Consider the following 21,237-nt stretch of genomic DNA (forward strand, 5'->3'; position numbering starts at 1 on the left):
ATATTTTATTTGTAATGTAATGTTTTAATATTAATCACTTGTTTGTCAGTTTTAAAATGAATAAAGAATTAAAAAAAAAAAAAAAAAGGTGGATGGAGACAAAAAAAAGGAAAGATACCAGATCTCCAGGGGAGGGAAGGGAAACGGAAGGGAAGGACAGAGACAGAAGATGGATGGTTAGCACAGAGAAAGAAGGAGACCCTGGCAAGCAAGTTATCAGAAGACAACTGGAGCCGGGGACCGATAAGATCTGAATAATGATCAGACAACAAAAGGTAGAAAAAATAATTTTATTTTCTATTTTGTGGTGTTAGACCACGAACGTGAGCTAGGATTTAAAAGAGGAAAAGTTTATTTTGTTTACACCACAGCACAAGTGTGGGTAGGAGAGGGCAAAGTGGGTGAAGAGGCTATAAAAGGGGTGAAGAGACTATAAAATAAACCCACCAGGATATTTGAAAAAAACATCCACTTGGGCTGGAAAATTGAATCGAATCGAAAAATCGATTCAATAGGCTGAATCGAATCAAATTTTTTTTCCTGAATCGGGCAGCACTACTGTGGATATCTTAAGAAACATACGATTATATCCCCTGGTCTCTCTGGTTTAAATGGCCCCAGAACTCAATGTATCTGTTCAAAATCTATAGTTGGCAAATCTGCTTCTGGATTTTCTGTTTGGAGAAACTTATAGCATAGGGATTGTATCAAGATCGTCAGGCCTTTAAGATCTTCTGATTCAGGAATTCCATGGAATCTCAAATTATTTTGCTGTACCCTGTTTTCTCCATCTTCAACTTTGAGAAGTAATTCCTCTATTGATAGATCTACTTGTTTACAATGTTTTTGGATTTCAGATATCTCCTGTTCATGTAAAATAACCTGTACTTCAAATTCCTGGAGATTCTGAGTCATATCATCCATTTTTTAATGTAAACTATCAATATTTACTTTAATATCTGAAGTGAATACTGCTAGTGAAAGTTTAATAACAGCCATCCTCAGTTGTAAATCCCCTTTATTGGCTAATACTGAATCTACTGGAAGGAAATCTACTGTCTCTTTTCCAAGTATATTTGGCTCGACTTCTTGTGTTAAATTTTGTTTTGGAACTGATATTTCCACTAAATCTGTGCGATAAGCAAACATTTTAAGATCAGGTCTTGTTTTTTTATTAGCCATATTTCAAAAATTAAATCAATTTCAAATAAGTAAAGAAACTGTATTTTGCAGTGTGACTAAATCAGTGATCTTTTCCAGATTAAGCTGATTTCACTAATTATTTCCCTACCAGCTTGAGTTAGACCAGTATCGGTCTTATGGCTTTCTGTTCTTATTGTTAGTTTGATACAAGTATATAATCTATCTGTTCCAAAATATTTTGTCCAAAGTACAGATACTATTTTTATATATTGGTTACTTGATTTCTTATCAATCAATCTTATTGAAAGCTCTGTTAATTAGTTATCTTCAAACTCCACTCGCTGGTCATTATTACATTACATTACTGATTTCTATTCCGCCATTACCTTTCGGTTCAAAGCGGATTACAATAAGAGTTGTGGAGGGAAGGGTTACTAAGTTAGATCAGAGATAATTTCTGAGAGAGGGAAAGGTAGGATCAGGGGTAGGGAGGTGTCATGGTATTAGGCTTTACTCAGGGATTTCTTTAAGAGTATAGTTTTTATATCCTTTCTGAACCTCTTGTAGTCAGGGGTTGATGTCAGTAGGATGGAGACTTGGTTATCTAGTCTTGCTGCTTGAGTGGCTAGTAGACAGTCGTAAAGTTTTTTCTGTTTTACTTCCTTGATTGTGGGGTGAGTGAAAGGGGTGTGTGTTTTTCTTTGCCTGGTAGAGGTAGTTTGGATAAAGCGGTTGTTTAGGTAGGTTGCGCTGTTCCCGTTAATAGTTTTAAATAATAGTATACAGTAAAATTTGAATTGTATTCTTTCTTGGATTGGAAGCCAGTGTGAGTCGATGTATGCCTCCGTGATGTGATTATATTTCTTCAAAGAGTAGATGAGTCTCAAAGCTGTATTTTGAATTGTTTGTAGTTGTTTAATTATTATTGCCGGGCAGGGGAGGTAGAGGATGTTGCAGTAGTCAAGTATACTGAGGATTAGTGATTGTACTAGAAGCAAAAATAGTGGTCTTTTGAAGAATTTTCGGACTTGTCTACGGTTCCTCATGACTGCGAATGATTTCTGTATCGTTTTGTTTATTTGTGATTGCATGGTGCAGCCCCTGTCAATAGTCATTCCAAGTAGTTTTAGGGAGGTTTGTAGAAGGTAATTGATAGAGTTGATTACTAAGTTGGTAGTGGTAGGGACTTTGTTATTTTCTAGGAGGATGAATTTAGTTTTGTCTGGGTTGAGTTTCAGTTTGTGATTTTCCATCCACATCGTAACTGTAGCTAGTGTTCGGTGTAGTGTGTTTGTCATTGCTAGCTTTGGTTGGTCAAAGGGTATGAGGATGGTGATGTCATCAGCGTAGCTGTAAGAGGTTAGACATTGTTTGTTCAGGTACACGCCGAGAGAGGCTGTATATAGGTTATCATAACAACTTCCACAATTTACAGCATAGGAAACTCTCCTTATCTCAGATACTTCCTTATACTATTAAAGGCAGAATTCCAAACCGTCAGGCCTCCAACCCTGCCATTTATGAAGGAGGCCATCTCTGCCAGTGGGCTATTAGCTGAGGGTTTCTGGTCCCATTCATGTCTTCATCTCCACACCTCATTACTTCTCAGGGAGGGCTAAGAGCCTACCAAGTTCTCCTCCTGTACAACAAGCTTTCAAGGCTCAGTCCACACCTCCACCACTATTTTCCTCACCACTCTCAGCAGGGCCCTCCAAAATCCACCGAGGGAAGAAACACCCTCGTCCGCAACTCAGGTCTGCAGCAAAAACGCCACGGATTAGTTACTTCTCTGAGCTCTCAGCCAGGCTTGCCAGAGACCGGCAAATATATAGCGCACCTTTCTGCTGTCTGTGCGCTCTCCTTCACAGCTCCAATGCTCGCGGCAAAAGGCACCGTGGGGACAATTCCCCCTCCGTCAGTCCGTCAGTCACAGAATGCAGAATGGACCTCCCCACCACCCATGGGCTCTCCTCTCCGCCCCCAACAGGCTCCGGCAGAATCCGTCCGGGAAGGGACAACCTCCCTCACTCTCCAAACAAGGACCTCCCTCGCAAGGATGCCAGCTACAGGTCACGCTCCTCTCCTCCCCTAGCTAGACCCGGCAAAGTCTGTTTTAGATAAAAAGTCAATAATCCACGCCAAGATCTCAATATCCACAGCTGGGTTTACTCCTCTACTTCTTCGGCAGGGTCTGTTGTGGTTTACTGGGCATAGAACACCTTCCTCCAAAGTTCAAATACTCCTCTTCATGGCTATTACAGTCACAGCACAGATGCCACAAAAACAATTCTCTTGCAATCAATGAGGTAACATGCTAGTTTACTCCTCATCAGCACGGAGTCTGGGTAAGTTCAAACGCTAATCGGCCATCCATTTCCATTTCCGTCACATGAAGAAACCCATTCATACAGTTTTGCTGCCCACAGTGGTGTCGACACCCCTTTGACGTCACTTCCTAGGCGCAGGTCCTGCTTATCTATTTGCATGCACTGCTTCCATTGTATGAAAACAGATATATTCATTTTGGAAATCCTGAAAACCCAACCTGGCGAGTGCCCAAGGTTGGACACCCCTGGTCTAGGACAAAAGAGTTTTGGCATTCAGACCAATTCTTCATCCTTTAGGGTAAATATAGAAAAAAATAAGCAGCATCTAAGGAGACTATTGTGCATTGGATTAAGGAGACTATTGTGTCAGCTTATCTGCTGAAGGGATGTCAAGTGTCCTTTAGGCTTAAGGTGCATTCCATGAGGGTCAAGCCACAGCTTGCCCTGTATTGGTAGCATGGAATATTGCTACACCTTGGGTTTTGGCCAGGTACTAGTGACCTGGATTGGCTACCGTGAGAATGGGCTACTGGGCTTGATGGACCATTGGTCTGACCCAGTAAGGCTATTCTTATGGTTCTGCCTCTGGACATATGGCCATTTGGTCATTGCTGCATACTTTGCTTGTAACTTCAGTGGGATGTTCAGTCACGCCAGGATGCACCCTTTGAAATGCAGGTTTTGGAAGCTGGTTTCCAAGGGACCAGTTCATAATGGTCATTAGTGTACATGCAGTGTACTGACACTTCTCATTTGTGTTGGTGTGGTGGACACTATGGAAGTGAAAATTAGATCTTATCTACTAATTTACTTTCCTTTAGCCCCTACAGATCAACACAGAGCCTGCCCAGTTCTGTTGGTAGTTGCTCTTATGCCACATTGTGGCTGCGAGAGGTTGGTAATGCTGGATTTCAGGCATGAAGTTTTTCTTTCTTGACCAAGTTCAGATTAATGAACAAATGCTTAAAAAAGAGTGAATAGAGAGACAAAACATAATTAAAGAACAGAGCACTGGGGGCCCAAGTATGTTTGGGCGTCAACCATGGCAACACATGTATATTCTGTGCTGTGCGAGCTGGTGGTGCTAGAGGAGCAGCAGTACATTGCATCCTACCCTGTGAATTTATTGGTGCTTGTCAGTGTTTTCTACTTGGCTATTCAATTACTGGCTTTCTGAGGGCTTGCACAGCAGGCTTATAGCCAAACTTACAAGTCAGTGATTCTCAGTCTCTATCTGCAAGTCAGAGTGCATAACTCATCTATGCTGGTCTGGAGAGACAAAGGAAAGTAAATTAGCAGATCTAATTCCTCCTTCCCTACCCTTCACAGTTTTGGATTGTGCGGTATATAAATATTAAAATCAAATTATTGCTTAGCCCATACCACTGCAGAAGAGGAAACAAGAAGGCTGGAACCTGTGCTTCAAAAATACATTTTCAGCCTTGAATTACTGTCATTTAAATCTATCATATCAACTCACTTGTATATGGTATACTTAATGTGACCATTTATTTTTTTCCTCAAAATGGGACAGGAACCCCCAGACCCTTCCCCGGATCCCCCCCAGAACCCGTTAAATATAGTGCAAAATATAGACAGCAGATATAAATTCTCAAAACTGACACATTTTGAACACTAAATTGAAAATAATTTTTCCTACCTTTGTTGTCTGGTGATTTCATGAGTCTCTGGTTGCACTTCCTTCTGATTGTGCATCCAATATTTCTTTCTCTCTTTCTCCCTGCCCCCCTTTCTTTCTCTCTCCCTGCCCCCCCAAGCCGCCGCTGATTTCTCCAAGTCACCGCAGCCATAGCAGCAACAGACCAGGTGCGTGCAACGACTGCACTAGCCTTCCCCCCCAATGTCAATTCTGACGTTGGAGAGGAAGTTCCGGACCAGCCAGGCGATTGGATGGCCCAGAACTTCTTCTCTGATATCCAAATTGATGTTGGGGAGGAAAGCTTGTACAGTCGCTGCACGCATCTGATCTATTGCTGTATCAGCTTTGGGAAAGCAGGGAGAAATCCCTGGCTCCGCAATCGCCTGTCCTGTTGTCCCCATACACAGCTTCGGGATGCCCTTTCTGAAAATGGGACATTTTAGCATCCCGAAGCTGTGCATGGGGACAACGGGACAGGCGATCTAAAAACGGAATGGTCCTGTTCAAAACGGGACGTATGGTCACATTAGGTATACTCAGTATAAGTTCAAAGATACCCATATACCTGTGCTAAATTGAATCCCTCTGCACACCCACACATTTTTGCAGTGTTCTGAGCTCTACAAACATCATGTAGATACTAGTATCCAAGTCACAAACTATTATGCTCAGAAAAACAATTGAGAAACTCACTGCACAACCATACATGAATTAATTTTACTGGGAATTTTATTAAAAATTTATATTATTGATTAGAGTTACAAGTTACCTTGGCTGCCCCACCAATGCATGCTCCTCTGAAATTGCTAAAGCCACAGATATGCAGCCACCACAATTCTGTCTTCTTCCTCTCTCTGTATTAGAAATGATACAGATTTCACACTGCTCATTTCCTTATTTGTTCACATTCCCATCTTATTTCTTCTAGAAGTAATCCAGGAATAGTCCTATATTACAGGACCATTTACAGCTGGCTCCATTGTGGCCTGAGAAAATTTTCTTAATTGCACTGACCAAATTGTTAGATGCCCAATTCAGACTTTTTACTTAACTGCACAAAAAGAAGTCCTTAAGACAGGCACAAGAACATCTGAAAGAAACCTAAGAAGTCTATCTTCTGAACGCTGAGACTGAAGCTCGAGTGATGGGTTCCACTGAGGATAAGCAGACCCCATCACACTGTCCCAATACTTACTTGGAAAAAAATACATCAGAAAATAGCAACCCATGACTTGTCAAAACATAGGAACAATCAAAAGGTTACACAAAAATATATATTAGTTCAGAAAACAAAAGAAACCAAGTTTTACAATATCAAAAGAAAATGGCAGAGGTACAAGGACCATGTGTACACTAAGACTGCCTTTGCAGTGACTATTTACATCTTACAGGAGTCTATAGTGTTACAGGGGGTCTAAAAATGAGCAAGCAGTACTGTGTTTTTAAATCTGTGTGATTTGCTATTCAAACCCTGAAAATGCTATCTCTAGCTGGTGAATGTGGGTCTGGATGCTGCCGGCTTTAGTGGAGGATGCCTAGGATTGGCCAGCTGGTGTGCAGGCAGCTTCCCATCAAACAAGTGTATATAAGGAGACTGTACTGCAAATGTTCCAAAGGTTCAAAGACAGCTAGTGATGAGGACCTTATTTGTAGGGTTAGTGCTGAATGAACACATGGAAGGAGTAAACCTAGTTAAATCTTAAAGTCTTGTGTTCTGTTTTCCACTCAGTCCATAAGGCATGCTCTGAAGGCTTACTGAGTAGATCTGGGTCTGCAGCATTCCCATGCTGCTTTTGTTAACTAGAGCACACATTTTGAGAACCTCTGCACAATGCAGGCTTCCTACTTCCAGGGACACTTCATTATAAATTTATTGCTAGCCAAAACTTATGCTAAATGCTCACTTCTTGAGAAATCAGAGTGGATAAGATACAGCTTTGTATACTACAGTAGCTCATGCAGCAGTACAAGCAGGATAGAAGACAGTATCAATCACACCTACTTCAGCACCAAGGCTCACAGGCAGTTGAGGCTTTTGTGTGGTCTAAAAAGTCCGAAAGACAAACGATGGAAGCACAGTTTTGGTTTTTGTTGTTCTTACTGCTGTGTTGTTGTCCAAAAAATCAGTAACATAGAGAAATGTGTTCATTGTCAAAAGGTCCTCTGTCCACCTATACTTGCTGTATCACACACACACCTACACAAATATACACTTTCTTTATCTCTCTCCCATGGCAGTGCTGGGAACAAGGGCTGCTCTTTATGTACAGTGCTGGAAAAATGCCCAGCTTCTATCGGGATGTGTCCATGTTTTCCTCCTTAAAGTTACTGCATCGCTCTAAAACTTTCCTAAAATAAAACAAGACACAGAAAGATACTCAGCAAAGGTTGGACTGACTTTAATGGTAGCTAGCCATTTTAAAACCCTGACAGAGAGGACAGGGTCCTTGCAATTATCTAGATAAACCAGTACACCCATCACTCAAGCAATCATAAAGTCACCCTCCCCATGCCAATTAATGCAGCCACTCCTCAATCACAAAATTAACCTCTGCTAGGTTTTCTTATGGTAGCAGTGTTATCCACATTGTCCCAAATATTGGGCATTTGTAGCAATAAGCTGTTATTAGTTTCCTACCAGGCCATCTCTTTGGTCTCCTGCCTAGTGGAGAGCATGTTGATCATGTCTTTCAAAAGGGGCATTCCTCCTTCTTTGATCAGCAAGGGACAGTACTTGTCAGCTGAGAATAAACATAATTTTAATATCTTTAAAATCTGAGATCAGGCAACAAGGTACAAACACAGTAAAAGAAAGATGAATCTCATTTTTACAGTGAATGAGATATTAGAATTTTAAGCAAATCAGACTGCTGTGCTGTATGAAGAGAAAAGGAAAGGAGGTTAGCTTGTAGAAGGCCATTAGATAACATATAATATTTAATTCTAAGAAAAACTACAAAAGATATCAGCAAACTGGAAGTTGAAGATAAATAGAATGGCACATGCATCAAAGGAATGAGGAACTTATCCTCCAAAAAGTGGCTCCTCAACTGGGGCTCTTCTCTTCAGAAGACAGGAGACTGGTGGGAGGGCAGAGGTCTGCTTGCCCTTTTGAGGGGATCTTTTCATGCCAAGACAATAACTTGTATTAGGAATTAGATAGGGAGACAGTTAATGGAAAGTAACCAAGCCAGGAGTGAGTTTAGCATTTACTATAAGATGCCTAACAAGGCAGGAAAAACAGTATCTTTTCAGCTCACCTTAACTGCTCTCTAGCAGTCGGGCCTTCACAAATGATTTCCTTGGGGGAGAGGGGTTCTCCCCTTTAATTTACTTTTATGTTTCATTTTGTGAGCATAATAATGTTAATTATTTTGCACTGTAAACTGCTATGAAATGTTAAATGATTTGACAGTATATCAAGTTCAAGAATACACAACTAAAAGCAAACATAATGGTAAGAACTGGCAGTTCTATGAGTTACTCACGATAGACAGAAACCAGGTTATAGAGAGCCCAAGTAGCCCAATGCTGGCTAACAGGGGAAACTCCCTGTGGGAGAAGTCGCAGGATTGGCTCAAATGATCTGTAAAATAAAGCATAAAGTTATTTTAGCACCTAGATCACTCCCAATGGCTCAAACATTCTGTGCCTTTTGGATCACAAGATTCAAGAAGTAGGAAAGAAAACAAAAACAGATTTCTTGTTGAATACAGAGAGCAAAGTTTCAATCAGACTTTTGTCTTATGGTAGCAGTACAACAATTAGAAATTTACCACAATTAAAGAATTTAAATTTCCTGCAAACATACCTATTCAGATCTGGGTGCCAATAAAAATATATCATACTTCAGGCCTTACTATCATATAATACTTATAGCCCAGAACCAAATTAATGGCAATTCAATTTTTAGCACGCAATGACCTCTCCTGCCATTGAAAATGCCCAATTTCTCAGCCACGTACTTTCCCCAACAGGTAAAAGAACACATGCTGTTATATTGTGCATATATCTTTACCTGCACAAAAGCTGGACTTTGATGAAGTGGTGGCACTGGAGAAAGCAGCAGCAGTGGGCAGGAAACAGTGTGTATGGGGGCTCTTTCCTGCCCCAAAGAGGTCACTAGACCACCAGGGCTTGTTAAGGTAGGATAGGCTTGAAGCTGATGATCATGGCTAACTTTTATCTGTGCAGCACAAATATTCAGCAATATTTTACTTACTGGATTAGAGAATGACGCAGGGAAAAAATTTGTCCCCATCCCCATGAGCTTGGTCCCCATCCCCGCAAACCATGTGATCCCATATGCACAAGCCTTGAATAGTTATGATTTTATACTGAACTTATTTTATTAAAGTATAAAAAGAAACAATATGCTGTACAATTGTCATTTTATAAATGACAAATAATACAGAGCAAGGATCAACAAAACCCGTCTCCCCTCTCCTCCTCCTCACAAATATTCCCTCTACTATCGAGACAACTGAAATCAAATTACTATAGAATGCTACATAGGAAAATCAAGTTAACAGAATACTTCAGTCACACCTGGCAAGAATAGTGTTAGGGAAGTGCAACTAGGGCAACTACCCCCTGGATAGAGAGCTCTAAGCCAGCTGGGAGCTAAAGAAGCACAGCCTGGGCTTTGCAGTCTACAGTTATGTCTAACACCAGCTCTAATAGGATACATATTTCAAATGTGATATATTCTAATCACAAAATAGAAAATAAAATTATTTTTTCTACTTTTTATTGTCTCGTCATTTTATTGTTGCTGGTCTCTGTTTTCTTTTGTCTTCTCTTAACTCACTTGCCAGGATCTCCTGACCATTTGACATTTCTTCTTTCTCCATGATCACCATCCATCTTCTATCTCTGTGTATGTATTGTTCCCCATGTTCGTGTCTCCCTTCTCTATGTCTCCTTTACGTCCCTTTCTAGTATTTCCCCTGTGCCCATCTCCCTGCTTTCATCATCTCTCCATTCTATGACCCCCTTCCCCCTGTGTACAGTATTACTCCTCTATATCTGTCCAGCATCGTCCTTCTGAATTCTTTTTCTCCCCTATGTCTAGGCATCTTCTCTCTGTGTCCATATATCTTCCCATGTCTAGCAATACCCCTCTGTGTCTATATACCATCCCCATGCAGCATTCCCATTTGTCCCTGTTCCTATGCTACCATCCATGCCCACCATCTCCCCTCTTTTTGTATATCTTCCTGTGTTCAGCTTCTCCCTTCTCTTACTCCCTTACACCAATGTGTCTCTCACACTCTTTCTTTCCTCCCTCCCTCCACTATGTTCAATATTTCACTCACTCTTTGCGAAGGGCCTCAAGAAGGGCCAAGTCTTTCACACAAGGTTACTGAGGAGGCGTCAAGCAGGCAGAGAGAGAGAGAGAGGGGACTCCAGCAGCAGGCAGAGAGAACAAGAGAAGACACCAGCAGCAAGCAGAGAGAGAGAGAGAGAGAGAGAGACAGAGGACACCAGCAGCAGGCAGAGAGAGAGAGGACACCAGCAACAGGTAGAGAGAGAGAGGACACCGATGGAAGCAGAGGGAAACCAGAAGATGAGCTTTCTAGTGTTCTGCACGGACTGTCATATGTATGACTACCTCCCCTCGGGGAGACAGTCATATGTATGCGGTCGGTGTCAGGAGCTGAAAAGCTTGAAGAAGGAAGTCAAATGACTGGAGGACAAGATACAGGAACTAGAAGGACTTTACACCACGGAGGACCCAATCAAGACAGCTGAAGTCTTCACAGCTGAAGTCTTCACGAGAGAGAGACACATTGAGGAGGAAGTCAGGGAACTCGAGAAATTCATTGAGGAAGCATACAGGAAGAGGGTGGAAGAGAACGAACTTCGTATGAAAGAAGAAGTCACCCCGACACCAACATGGAAGGGAGAACAAGAAGCAGATGACCTCAAAGAAGACATCCACAGAGGGATACCGCATGAAGGGGAGAAATTGGCTAGTCGAGGCCCAGAAGAAGAAAGAGGGAAGCACACCAAAGACATCGACCTGAGACCGAAGCGAAAATTGAAGAAGGGAAAATCAGCGATCCTAGTGGGAGACTCGATCCTGAGGCATGTGGACAGCCACATAGCAGGAGGGAGAGAGGATCGACTGGTGACCTGCCTCCCAGGAGCAAGAACCAAGGACATCGTGGACAACATTGGAAAGATCCTGGACGGAGAGGAGACGGAAGAGACCACAGTAATGATCCACATCGGAACAAACGATGTCAGCAGGAGAGACTACAGAAGAAGCACGCTGATAGAACAGTTCAAGATTCTGGGAAGGAAGCTGAAGATGAGGAACCAGAAGATAGCATTTTCAGAGATCCTACCAGTACCGAGGGCAGATGTGAAAAGCCAGGAAGAACTACAATCAATAAATGCGTGGATGAGGAAATGGTGTGAGGAAGAAGGATTCCACTTCGTGAAGAACTGGACAACGTTCTGGGGCAAGAGCAAGCTCTACAGGAGAGATGGACTGCACCTGAGCACGGCAGTAACTAGACTTCTAGCAAACAACGTCAGGAGAGTAATAGAACAGGCTTTAAGCTAACAAGAAGGGGAAAGCCGACAGTCGACCAAGCGTCGACGATTCGGAAGAAGGTATACCGTGAAGATACTGAGGGGAAAAAAGGCCGTGAAGAAGCAAGGGACAAATTGCAAGAGGAGGTTAGAAAGATTGTAGCAAAAGAGAAGAAAATAAAGACCGAAGCACAGGAATGGAAATGAAGACAACAAAATACCAGGATCTAAATTGCATATATACCAATGCAAGGAGCCTGAGAAACAAAATGGGGGAACTAGAAGCCATGGCCAATGCAGAAGACATAGACATCATTGGAATCTCTGAAACATGGTGGAATGAGGAAAACAAATGGGATACAGCACTGTCGGGGTACAAGCTCTATCGCCAGGACAGATCAGGACAGAAGGGAGGTGGAGTAGCCCTATACATAAAAGAAAGCATACGATCGACAAAAATGGACACAGCAGAGATGGCCAACAAGCTAGAATCGCTATGGGTTAAAATACCAGGAAGGAAAGGGCCTGAAATAAAGATAGGTCTATACTATCGTCCACCTGGACAAACCGGAGATATCGATGAAGAAATGGAAGCCGAGATGAAGCGAGAATGCAAAAGCGGTAACACAGTTATTATGGGAGACTTCAACTACCCTGGGATAGACTGGAGTCTTGGAAGCTCAAAATGCGCTAGAGAGACAGAATTCCTGGAAGCTACACAGGATTGCTTCATGGAGCAGCTTGTTAGAGAACCAACGAGAGGAAATGCCACTCTGGATCTAATCCTAAATGGGTTAAGGGGACCTGCAAAGGAAGTAGAAGTAGTGGGACCATTGGGAAACAGTGATCATAATATGATCAAGTTCAAGGTTGAGGTAGGAATACTGAAAGGGAAGAGAACCATAGCGACAACTTTTAACTTCAGGAAAGGAAACTACGAGGCAATGAGGGAAATGGTAAGGAAGAAACTTAGGAACACTTCCAAAAAATGGCAAACGGTACAACATGCCTGGTCGTTTTCAAGGGCATGGTGAGCGAGGCGCAAAATATATATATCCCCAGGTTCAGAAAGGGGTGCACAAAGAGTCGAACAAAAGACCCGGCGTGGATAACCAAAATAGTGAAGGAAGCAATAGGCAATAAGAAAAATTCATTCAGGAAGTGGAAAAAGGACAAAACTGAGGGGAACTGGAAAGAGCACAGGAAAAATCAAAAAGAATGTCACCGTGTGGTTCGAAAAGCCAAAAGAGAGTACGAAGAGAGGCTAGCCAGGGAAGCACGAAACTTCAAACCATTCTTTAAATATGTTAAAGGGAAGGAGCCAGCTAGGGAGGAGGTAGGACCACTGGACGACGGAGACAGGAAGGGAGTGGTGAAGGAGGAGAAAGAAGTGGCAGAAAGGCTTAACATGCTCTTTTTGTCTGTATTTACAAATGAGGACACATCAAACATACCGGAACCTGAGCAATTCTTTCATGAAGTCAAGCAGAAAAATTAACATCCATAGAAGTGAGCCTTGAAGACGTACGCAGGCAGATAGAAAAACTAAAAACTGACAAATCCCCGGGTCCGGACGGAATACATCCAAGGGTTCTGAAGGAATTAAAGAAGGAGATAGCGGAACTACTACAGCAAATTTGCAACCTATCCCTAAAAACAGGAGTGATCCCAGAGGATTGGAAGATAGCCAACGTTACGCCCATCTTTAAAAAGGGATCAAGAAGTGACCCTGGAAACTACAAACCAGTGAGTCTGACCTCGATTCCAGGAAAAATGGCGGAAGCTCTGATAAAAGAAAGCATTGATGAACATTTCGAAAGGAACGAACTTCTGATAACCAGCCAACATGGTTTCTGCAAGGGGAGATCGTGCCTAACGAACTTATTGCACTTCTTCGAGGGAGTTAACAAACAAATGGACAGAGGAGACCCCATAGACATTATATATCTAGATTTCCAAAAAGCCTTTGATAAGGTGCCCCATGAACATCTACTCCGGAAACTGAAGAACCATGGGGTGGAAGGAGATGTGGAAGGAGATGTGAGGAGTGTGTGGTGCAGTGGTTGGATCTACAGCCTCAGCACCCTGGGGTTGTGGGTTCAAACCCCGCGCTGCTCCTTGTGACCCTGGGCAAGTCACTCAATCCTCCATAGCCCCAGGTACGTTAGATAGATTGTGAGCCCTCCGGGACAGATAGGGAAAATGCTTGAGTACCTGATTGTAAAAACCACTTAGATAACCTTGATAGGCGGTATATAAAATCCTAATAAACTACATAGATGGATCAGAAACTGGTTGGAAGGTAGAAAGCAAAGGGTAGGAGTGAAAGGCCACTACTCGGACTGGAGGAGGGTCACGAGTGGTGTACCGCAGGGCTCGGTGCTTGGGCCGCTGCTATTTAATATATTCATAAATGATCTAGAAACAGGGACAAAGTGTGAGATAATAAAATTTGCAGACGACACCAAACTATTTAGTGGTGCTCGGGCTATAGAGGACTGCGAAGAATTGCAAAGGGACTTGAACAAGCTAGGGGAATGGGCGACGAGGTGGCAGATGAAGTTCAACGTTGAGAAATGCAAAGTATTACATATGGGAAGCAGAAACTTGAGGTACAACTATATGACGGGAGGGATATTATTGAATGAGAGTACACAGGAAAGGGACTTGGGGGTAATGGTGGACACGACAATGAAGCCGATGGCACAGTGCGCAGCAGCCGCTAAGAGAGCGAATAGAATGCTTGGCATAATCAAGAAGGGCATTGCGACCAGAACGAAAGAAGTTATTCTGCCATTGTATCGGGCGATGGTGCGTCCGCATCTGGAGTACTGCGTCTAATTTTGGTCGCCGTATCTTAAGAAGGATATGGCGTTACTCGAAAGGGTCCAGAGGAGAGCGACACGTCTGATAAAAGGTATGGAAAACCTTTCATACGCTGAGAGATTGGAGAAATTGGGTCTCTCTTCTCTGGAGAAGAGGAGACTTAGAGGGGATATGATAGAAACTTACAAGATCATGAAGGGCATAGAGAAAGTGGAGAGAGACAGATTCTTCAAACTTTCAAAAAATAAAAGAACAAGAGGGCACTCGGAAAAGTTGAAAGGGGACAGATTCAAAACGAATGCTAGGAAGTTCTTCTTTACCCAACGTGTGGTGGACACCTGGAATGCGCTTCCAGAGGACGTAATAGGGCAGAGTACGGTAGGGGTTTAAGAAAAGATTGGATAATTACCTACTGGAAAAGGGGATAGAGGGGTATAGATAGAGGATTACTGCACAGGTCCTGGACCTGTTGGGCCGCCGTGAGAGCGGACTGCTGGGCACGATGGACCTCAGGTCTGACCCAGCAGAGGCATTGCTTATGTTCTTATGTTCCTTCATCCCCTTGGTTAAGCTTAAAATCTTCATCCTGCATAACGGATTTGATCTGTGGGCCTATAAATATCCCTTCCTTCAGTTTTTCAGTGCTGATTTTTGGAAATTTCTTAACAAGATATTGAAAACCTGGCAAGTTTGCTTTACCCATGGCCTTTACCAGGTTCTTCATTAACCCCAGCTTGATATGAAGAGATGGAATAAATATTTTATGAGGATCCACCAATGGCATAAATTTCACACTGCTTGTCCCTGGGTTATAGGTATCCTTCAGCTGACAGATACACTTGACATAATGTCAGCTGTAGATCTGCTATCCCACAAGCACAGGAAATAGCAGTATTTAGTGAATCCTCCTTGCATTCCCATTAGCATGCCAATGACCTTCAGATCATCACAGATGTTCCACTGGTGTGTTTTTATAACTGATTGCTTCTAGTAAATTCTTCATATTGGTATACTTAGTTTGGAATTTACTTTGTGCGGTAACACTGCCTTCAAGCTTCTCTGTGAAGAATCAATGAAGAGATGCCATTCAACTGGACAATACACTTGTGACAAAACTGTTGAAGAGCCTGTTGATGTCATGACAAAAGCACAATGAGCCATTTACAGTGAAGAATGTTGTTAAGTTATGATTCCTTTTTCTGTAATGAGTTATATTAGCATCTTTTGAAAGCAAGTGCTTTTGCTTAAGCCTTGAAGCAAGTTCTGCTTTTTCTTTTGAAAGATTTAGATCACGAATAAGATCATTGAGCTCAGCTTGTGTAAAGGTCTCTGGTTCTGAATCTTCATTATTCAACATCATCAGGATCAGATAATTCTGGATTGTGACCAGCTGCTGCATCATCATCACATTCTTCATCATGTTCCACAGAAGCAAGTCCATCTTGTGGTGGTACAAGGACAGGCAGTGAGTTATCATGAGAAACAGGCCTAATAGCAGAATCCAGAGTAGAATATATAATTTTGTGCTTAGTTTTAGCTGAAAATCCACTTGTGTTCACAAGGCAAAAGTAGCAATCTTTAATATGGTCTCGCGGTTCCCTCCATATCATTGGGATTGCAAATGACATCGCTGCCTTTCGTCGATTGAGCCAGTCACGAAGTCCATTGAAACAACTGGTACAGATGATATGTGGAGCCCAAGACTTATCCTGGTCACCCAGTGGACAGCCAAAGTACAATCTGTATACCTTCTTCAGATCTACGGTAATTGGGCGACGTTGTGCTTTCGTCACAGACGTAACAGAAACTATCTGGATGATTAGTACAATGTCTTGGCATGATAAAGACTGATATTAATCACTGTAATAATGTCTGTAAGCATAAAAAAACAAAGAGAAAGTCAGTAGTTTTGTGATGTATAAGGGCTAGTCCATGTCACTGATGTCCAGCTAGATGGCTTTGCCTTCCTATTTTTTGTGGTTTTGGGATGGAGGGGAGGTTGGGACGGGGGTTGTTACTGTTTTTGGGGGGAGGGGGAGGGGAGAAAAATGAAAATAATTTGAGAGTGGTATATTTATTTTTTGAATTTTTTGTACTTGGTTATAATGCTTTGTTTCTATGCTGGATAATTATTGTATTTGTGTTTGTTGCGTGCTACTCTCCTGAAATAAAACTTTTTAAAAAACCCCAAAGACAACTGTCGTTAACCCTCCTTATGCATTTATCTTATAAACACATATGTCACCCAATTAATGTTTATAATTATATATAATGAGCCTCATCACAAAAATATAATGAGATAGTGAAAAACTAAACACAGATTTGAAATCAGCATGAAAAATACAACAAAACCCACCCAACATTAACTCTGATGAAAAAGTGTTGACCTGTGTCATCCAATCTTTTTAAGTAAAAGTGGGGGGGGGAGGAAAATATGTGAAGGGAGAGATTCCTTTGCGCCATCCTTTAAAAGCCACACAAAAAAGTTTTGTTTCTTTAAAGTAGCTAAAGCTTCAATGCAAGGCAACACCCTGCTTAATGGGGTACCAGTTCGCCAATTGGCCCAAAAGCTTGTTTTTCTGACTAGCTCAAGAGCACAGCCTACCAGTCACCATCTGCTTGAGACAGAGAAATACTGAAGAACCAAAGCTACGTCGTGCCCTTATAAGGCAGGGCTCACGTCTTTGTTCTCTGTTTCCATCACTGATTGATAAGCACAACCCACAGGTCGAGGGTTGGTCTGGTATGGACAAGGAAAGATCTTTACATGAATATATGATTTGTGCTGATAAATTGATTCACCATTAGTTTACTCCTAGGGTAAAAATATTTGATTATACTAAGAAATGAATGAAGATACACTCTTATAACCACCTGATTAATTGAGTTTGAAAATAATGTTTTAGAAAACTGACTATATTTGTGGATTATCTTTTTATTAGATATATCCTTTTATTACCATTAGATGGGTCCTAGAATCCTGCTAAAGACCATCTCCAGCACTCATATATAGATCTAGCTCTTACCTGTAATTAATGTTTCTCCTAGAGCTGATGTCCCAGCTTTGAATAGCTGCCCACATCCTCTCCACCACCTCATCACGAGATGGATCACATATATGCCAAGCATCAGGGCCATCAAACATGATATGTGAGAGGACTCCACAAGCATTGTAGGACACCTCAATACCATCTGCCTTGCTTTCCAACAGATTGCTGCCAAGGAAGAAAAACTTAAATTTAGTGATACAGCATAGCACAATGGCCTTCAACCTTTTTCATGTAAAGGGCTGCAATGTGAACATGAGAAAGCTCTGAGGGTCACTAGAAAATTTCAAGCTTATATAAGTTACTAATTTTGCAAACCACATTGACTTGCTTTTTAAGACTGGGAGTTAAAACATTAAAAATTAATACTACAACACTTCAAGGATATATTTTAAAAACTCACTTTATTTTGGACTGTCAACAATTCCATAAATGAAACACCTGAGTAAAATACTTAAGAGATTATTTGCAGTTACTATATCAAGTAGGCGAGATTAAATTTAATGCATTTTCAGAATTTGAAGAGCACTTCAGCCAACTGAGGACCACAATGGAGGGCTTTGAGGGCCACACATTGGAAGCCACTGGCATAGCATATGCAGACTAAACTACTAAAGAGAATAATTTTGTAACAAGTGCCAGGTAGGCACTTTGTTGGGCAGACTGGATGGACCATATGGTGTCTTTATCTGCTCTCATTTACTATGTTACTATGCAAGATAGATGGCTGATGTTCCAAAGATACAGGTTAGTCAACTTACATAGAAAGCAGACGGAACTAAATTTGCTTGGGTCATGTGGCTCTGTTAGGATAAACTGGGCTGTGTCTAGCCATATCTTTTGGAAAACTCAGGAGATAAGTGGAAAGGGGTGGAATACATATAAAAGGCCTCTTTTCCATGAGATGGCAAAAGCATGGTAGACTATGCTACTATTCTCTGGAAGAACAGAGCAATAGGCAGTACATTTTGCATTTCCCAGAATGGTAAACAGGTTGATCTTGGGGTGTTACATCTGTTAAGGCCACTGTGGTTTCAAGAAACAATTTGTGAAGATCAAGCTTGTGACTGAGTGAGTTTACAATCTGGTTGCACTCTCCAGGCAGATGCGTTGCAGTCTGAATAGCAGAGCTAAAGTGCCTTATTCAAGTGGCCTTCTGACAGAGTCGAAGGGAGTCTCTGCCTCCTTGCTTGTTGATGTAAATCTTAGCTTCTTGATTGTCCATGCGGAGGAGGATGTCTATGCTTGTATCCAAGGCTTTAACATATGCAGGATGTAGAATATGGCTTAGAGTTCTAGGTGATTGATGTGAAGGTATTTTTTGCAAAGAGTCTGTGCTTCCTGTATCTTAAAGAGAAAGAGGTGGGCTCTCCACCTGAGTGGACAAGCATCATTTGGGAGAATGAGTTGTGGCTGTGGCAGGTGAGATGGACAGCCAGTGGTGAGACTGAATGAGTGGCATCACCTTTGCAGCAACTATTTTAACACCAAAGGGAATGGGTATTAGCAGGTTTAGAGTAGAAAATGATTGATTTTGAATATCTGTAAGTTGAATGTGCTTTTCTTAACTTGTTATATATTCTTATACCTGTGTATTGCACTGTTAATATTTAAAAATTAATAAAGATTTATTTAAAAAAAAAAAAAAAAGACACGGGGGAAGCCTCTGCTTGCCCTGGATCGGTAGCCCTGGAATGTTGCTGCTCTTTGGGATTCTAGAATCTTGCTACTCTTTGTGGATTCTGCATGGAATGTTGCTACTATTTGGAGTTCTGGAATCTTGCTTAGTCTGAGATGATAGAAACTAAACTAAACTAAAACTTAGCTTTATATACCGGATCATCAACCAAAGGAAGCTCGACTCAGTTAATAGTAATTAGGAAAAATGAGTATTAAAAAAATAGCAGCGAATTACCAATAATTAATTTTCAAAATGTTTAGAAAATAAGAAAGTTTTTAAAGATTTGCAAATGAATTGAAAAGAACTAGGGCTTCTCAAAGTTAAAGGGAGTTCATTTCATAATTGAGAAAATTTAAAAGCCAAAGAATTACTAAAATCCCTGACTCCTTTAATCCCTTTTCTGGAAGGGAGGGAGAGTTTGAATTGTTGAATGCCTCTTGCAAAGGAAAATCTGTAAATGTTCCATAGCAGAGGAACAAGAGGAATAAAAATACTATATAAGATTTTAAAAGTGATGCAAGCACATTTGAATTGGATCCTGAAAAAAACCTGGAGCTAATGAAGGCTCAAAAGCACAGGAGTCATATGGTCGAATTTGCTTTTTCTAAAAATCAACTTTGCTGCGGTGTTCTGAATCAATTGTAATCTTTGGAAACAAGTCTTTGTAATGCCAGAATAATCAGAACTCTCTATGAATTTCTATTGTATAGTATATTATTTTGTGCACTTGCTGTTCAATTTGAAAATGAATAAAGAACGTTAAAAAAAAAAAAAAAAGCCATAATAGATAGCGTTACAATAATCTAACCGGGATAATATGATTGATTGAACCAGAATGGAAAAATGTTGTTGGTGGAAAAGAGATCTAACCTTCCTCAGCATTTGTAGACTGAAAAAGCATTTCTTAACCAAAGAATTTATTTGATCTTTAAAGATAAGAGAGGAGTCAAAAAGGACTCCCAATATCTTGGAGGAGAACTCGATCTGCAGAGAGGCCCCAGAATCCAGAGATAGAATAGGGGGAAGGCAGTCCAGTTTTGGGCCTAACCACAAAAGTTTAGTTTTGGCTGCATTTATGGCCTCTTTTACAAAGCCGTGCTAGTGGCTGTGTTGCACTAACGGCCCCAAAGCCCATAGAGATTTAAAGGGCTTTGGAGCTGTTGCCGTGCGGCCGTTAGTTTCATCTGGACAGACATAGCCCAAGCTTGAAGTTTAGAAATACAGTGATTTATTTTAAAAGCTAAATTGGAGATATCCGAGTCAATGTCAATCAGTATAAAGATATCGTCTGCATAGATGAAAAGCGTTTCCCAGGCTGACAACTTATAAGTACTCAATGTGGTCATATAAAGATTAAACAGAATTGGGGGAAGCAGAGAGCCTTGGGAAACCCTGCAAGACCACCAGGGATTAGAAATGTCACCCTCAATGTTAACAGAATAGGAACGAAACAGAAGAAATTTAGAAAACCAATTAAGAACAACCTGATTGAGACCAATGTCTGAAAGTAAATGAAGCAAAATGTCATGATTTACTACATCGAACGCCGCAGATAAATCGAATTGAAACAAAACAGAACATCTGTTTTGTAGTCGTAATTGTTGAATTTTTGAGAGGAGAGATATCAATAAGGTTTCGGTGCTGAAGTTAGAACAAAATCCATGTTGAAATGGATAGAGTAATGAGAATTTCTCTAGATAATTGGTAAGTTTACCAGCTACAATTTATTCTAACATTTTTGTCAACAAAGGTATGTTAGCGATTGGTCGATAATGAGAAGGGATAGTAGGATCTAAATCTACTTTTTTTAGGAGAGGAATAAGTGTTATTTGCCTCATAGATTGCGAGAAATAACCATTTTCCAGTAAATAATTCAATAAAGTAGTCAGCCACATTATAGCTCGAGAAGAAATATTAAGAAAAAGATATGATGGAAAAGGGTCCAGAGAGCATTTACACTTTTTCATCTTTTCGCACAATCTGGATACTTGGTATTCAGATACAGGGTCA

The 21,237-nt window shown here is 41.2% G+C and overlaps 1 protein-coding gene across 2 annotated transcripts in view; it reads right to left on the minus strand.

Moving 5' to 3' along the window:
- Nucleotides 1–5,841: 5,841 nt before the first annotated feature.
- ZER1 (zyg-11 related cell cycle regulator) overlaps nucleotides 5,842–21,237 on the minus strand; it is a 50,815-nt gene continuing 35,419 nt past the window's right edge. For both annotated transcript variants that reach the window (XM_033961553.1, XM_033961552.1), the window contains exons 13-16: nucleotides 17,526–17,714; nucleotides 8,619–8,716; nucleotides 7,769–7,871; nucleotides 5,842–7,479 (exon numbers count right to left, since the gene is read on the minus strand). In XM_033961553.1, coding sequence (XP_033817444.1) covers nucleotides 7,422–7,479; nucleotides 7,769–7,871; nucleotides 8,619–8,716; nucleotides 17,526–17,714 — 448 coding nt within the window. In that variant the 3' untranslated portion in view covers nucleotides 5,842–7,421. The remainder of the gene's footprint in view (nucleotides 7,480–7,768; nucleotides 7,872–8,618; nucleotides 8,717–17,525; nucleotides 17,715–21,237) is intronic.

This window comes from Geotrypetes seraphini, chromosome 10, assembly GCF_902459505.1.
Source record: "Geotrypetes seraphini chromosome 10, aGeoSer1.1, whole genome shotgun sequence".
NCBI classification, from domain to species: Eukaryota; Metazoa; Chordata; class Amphibia; order Gymnophiona; family Dermophiidae; genus Geotrypetes; species Geotrypetes seraphini.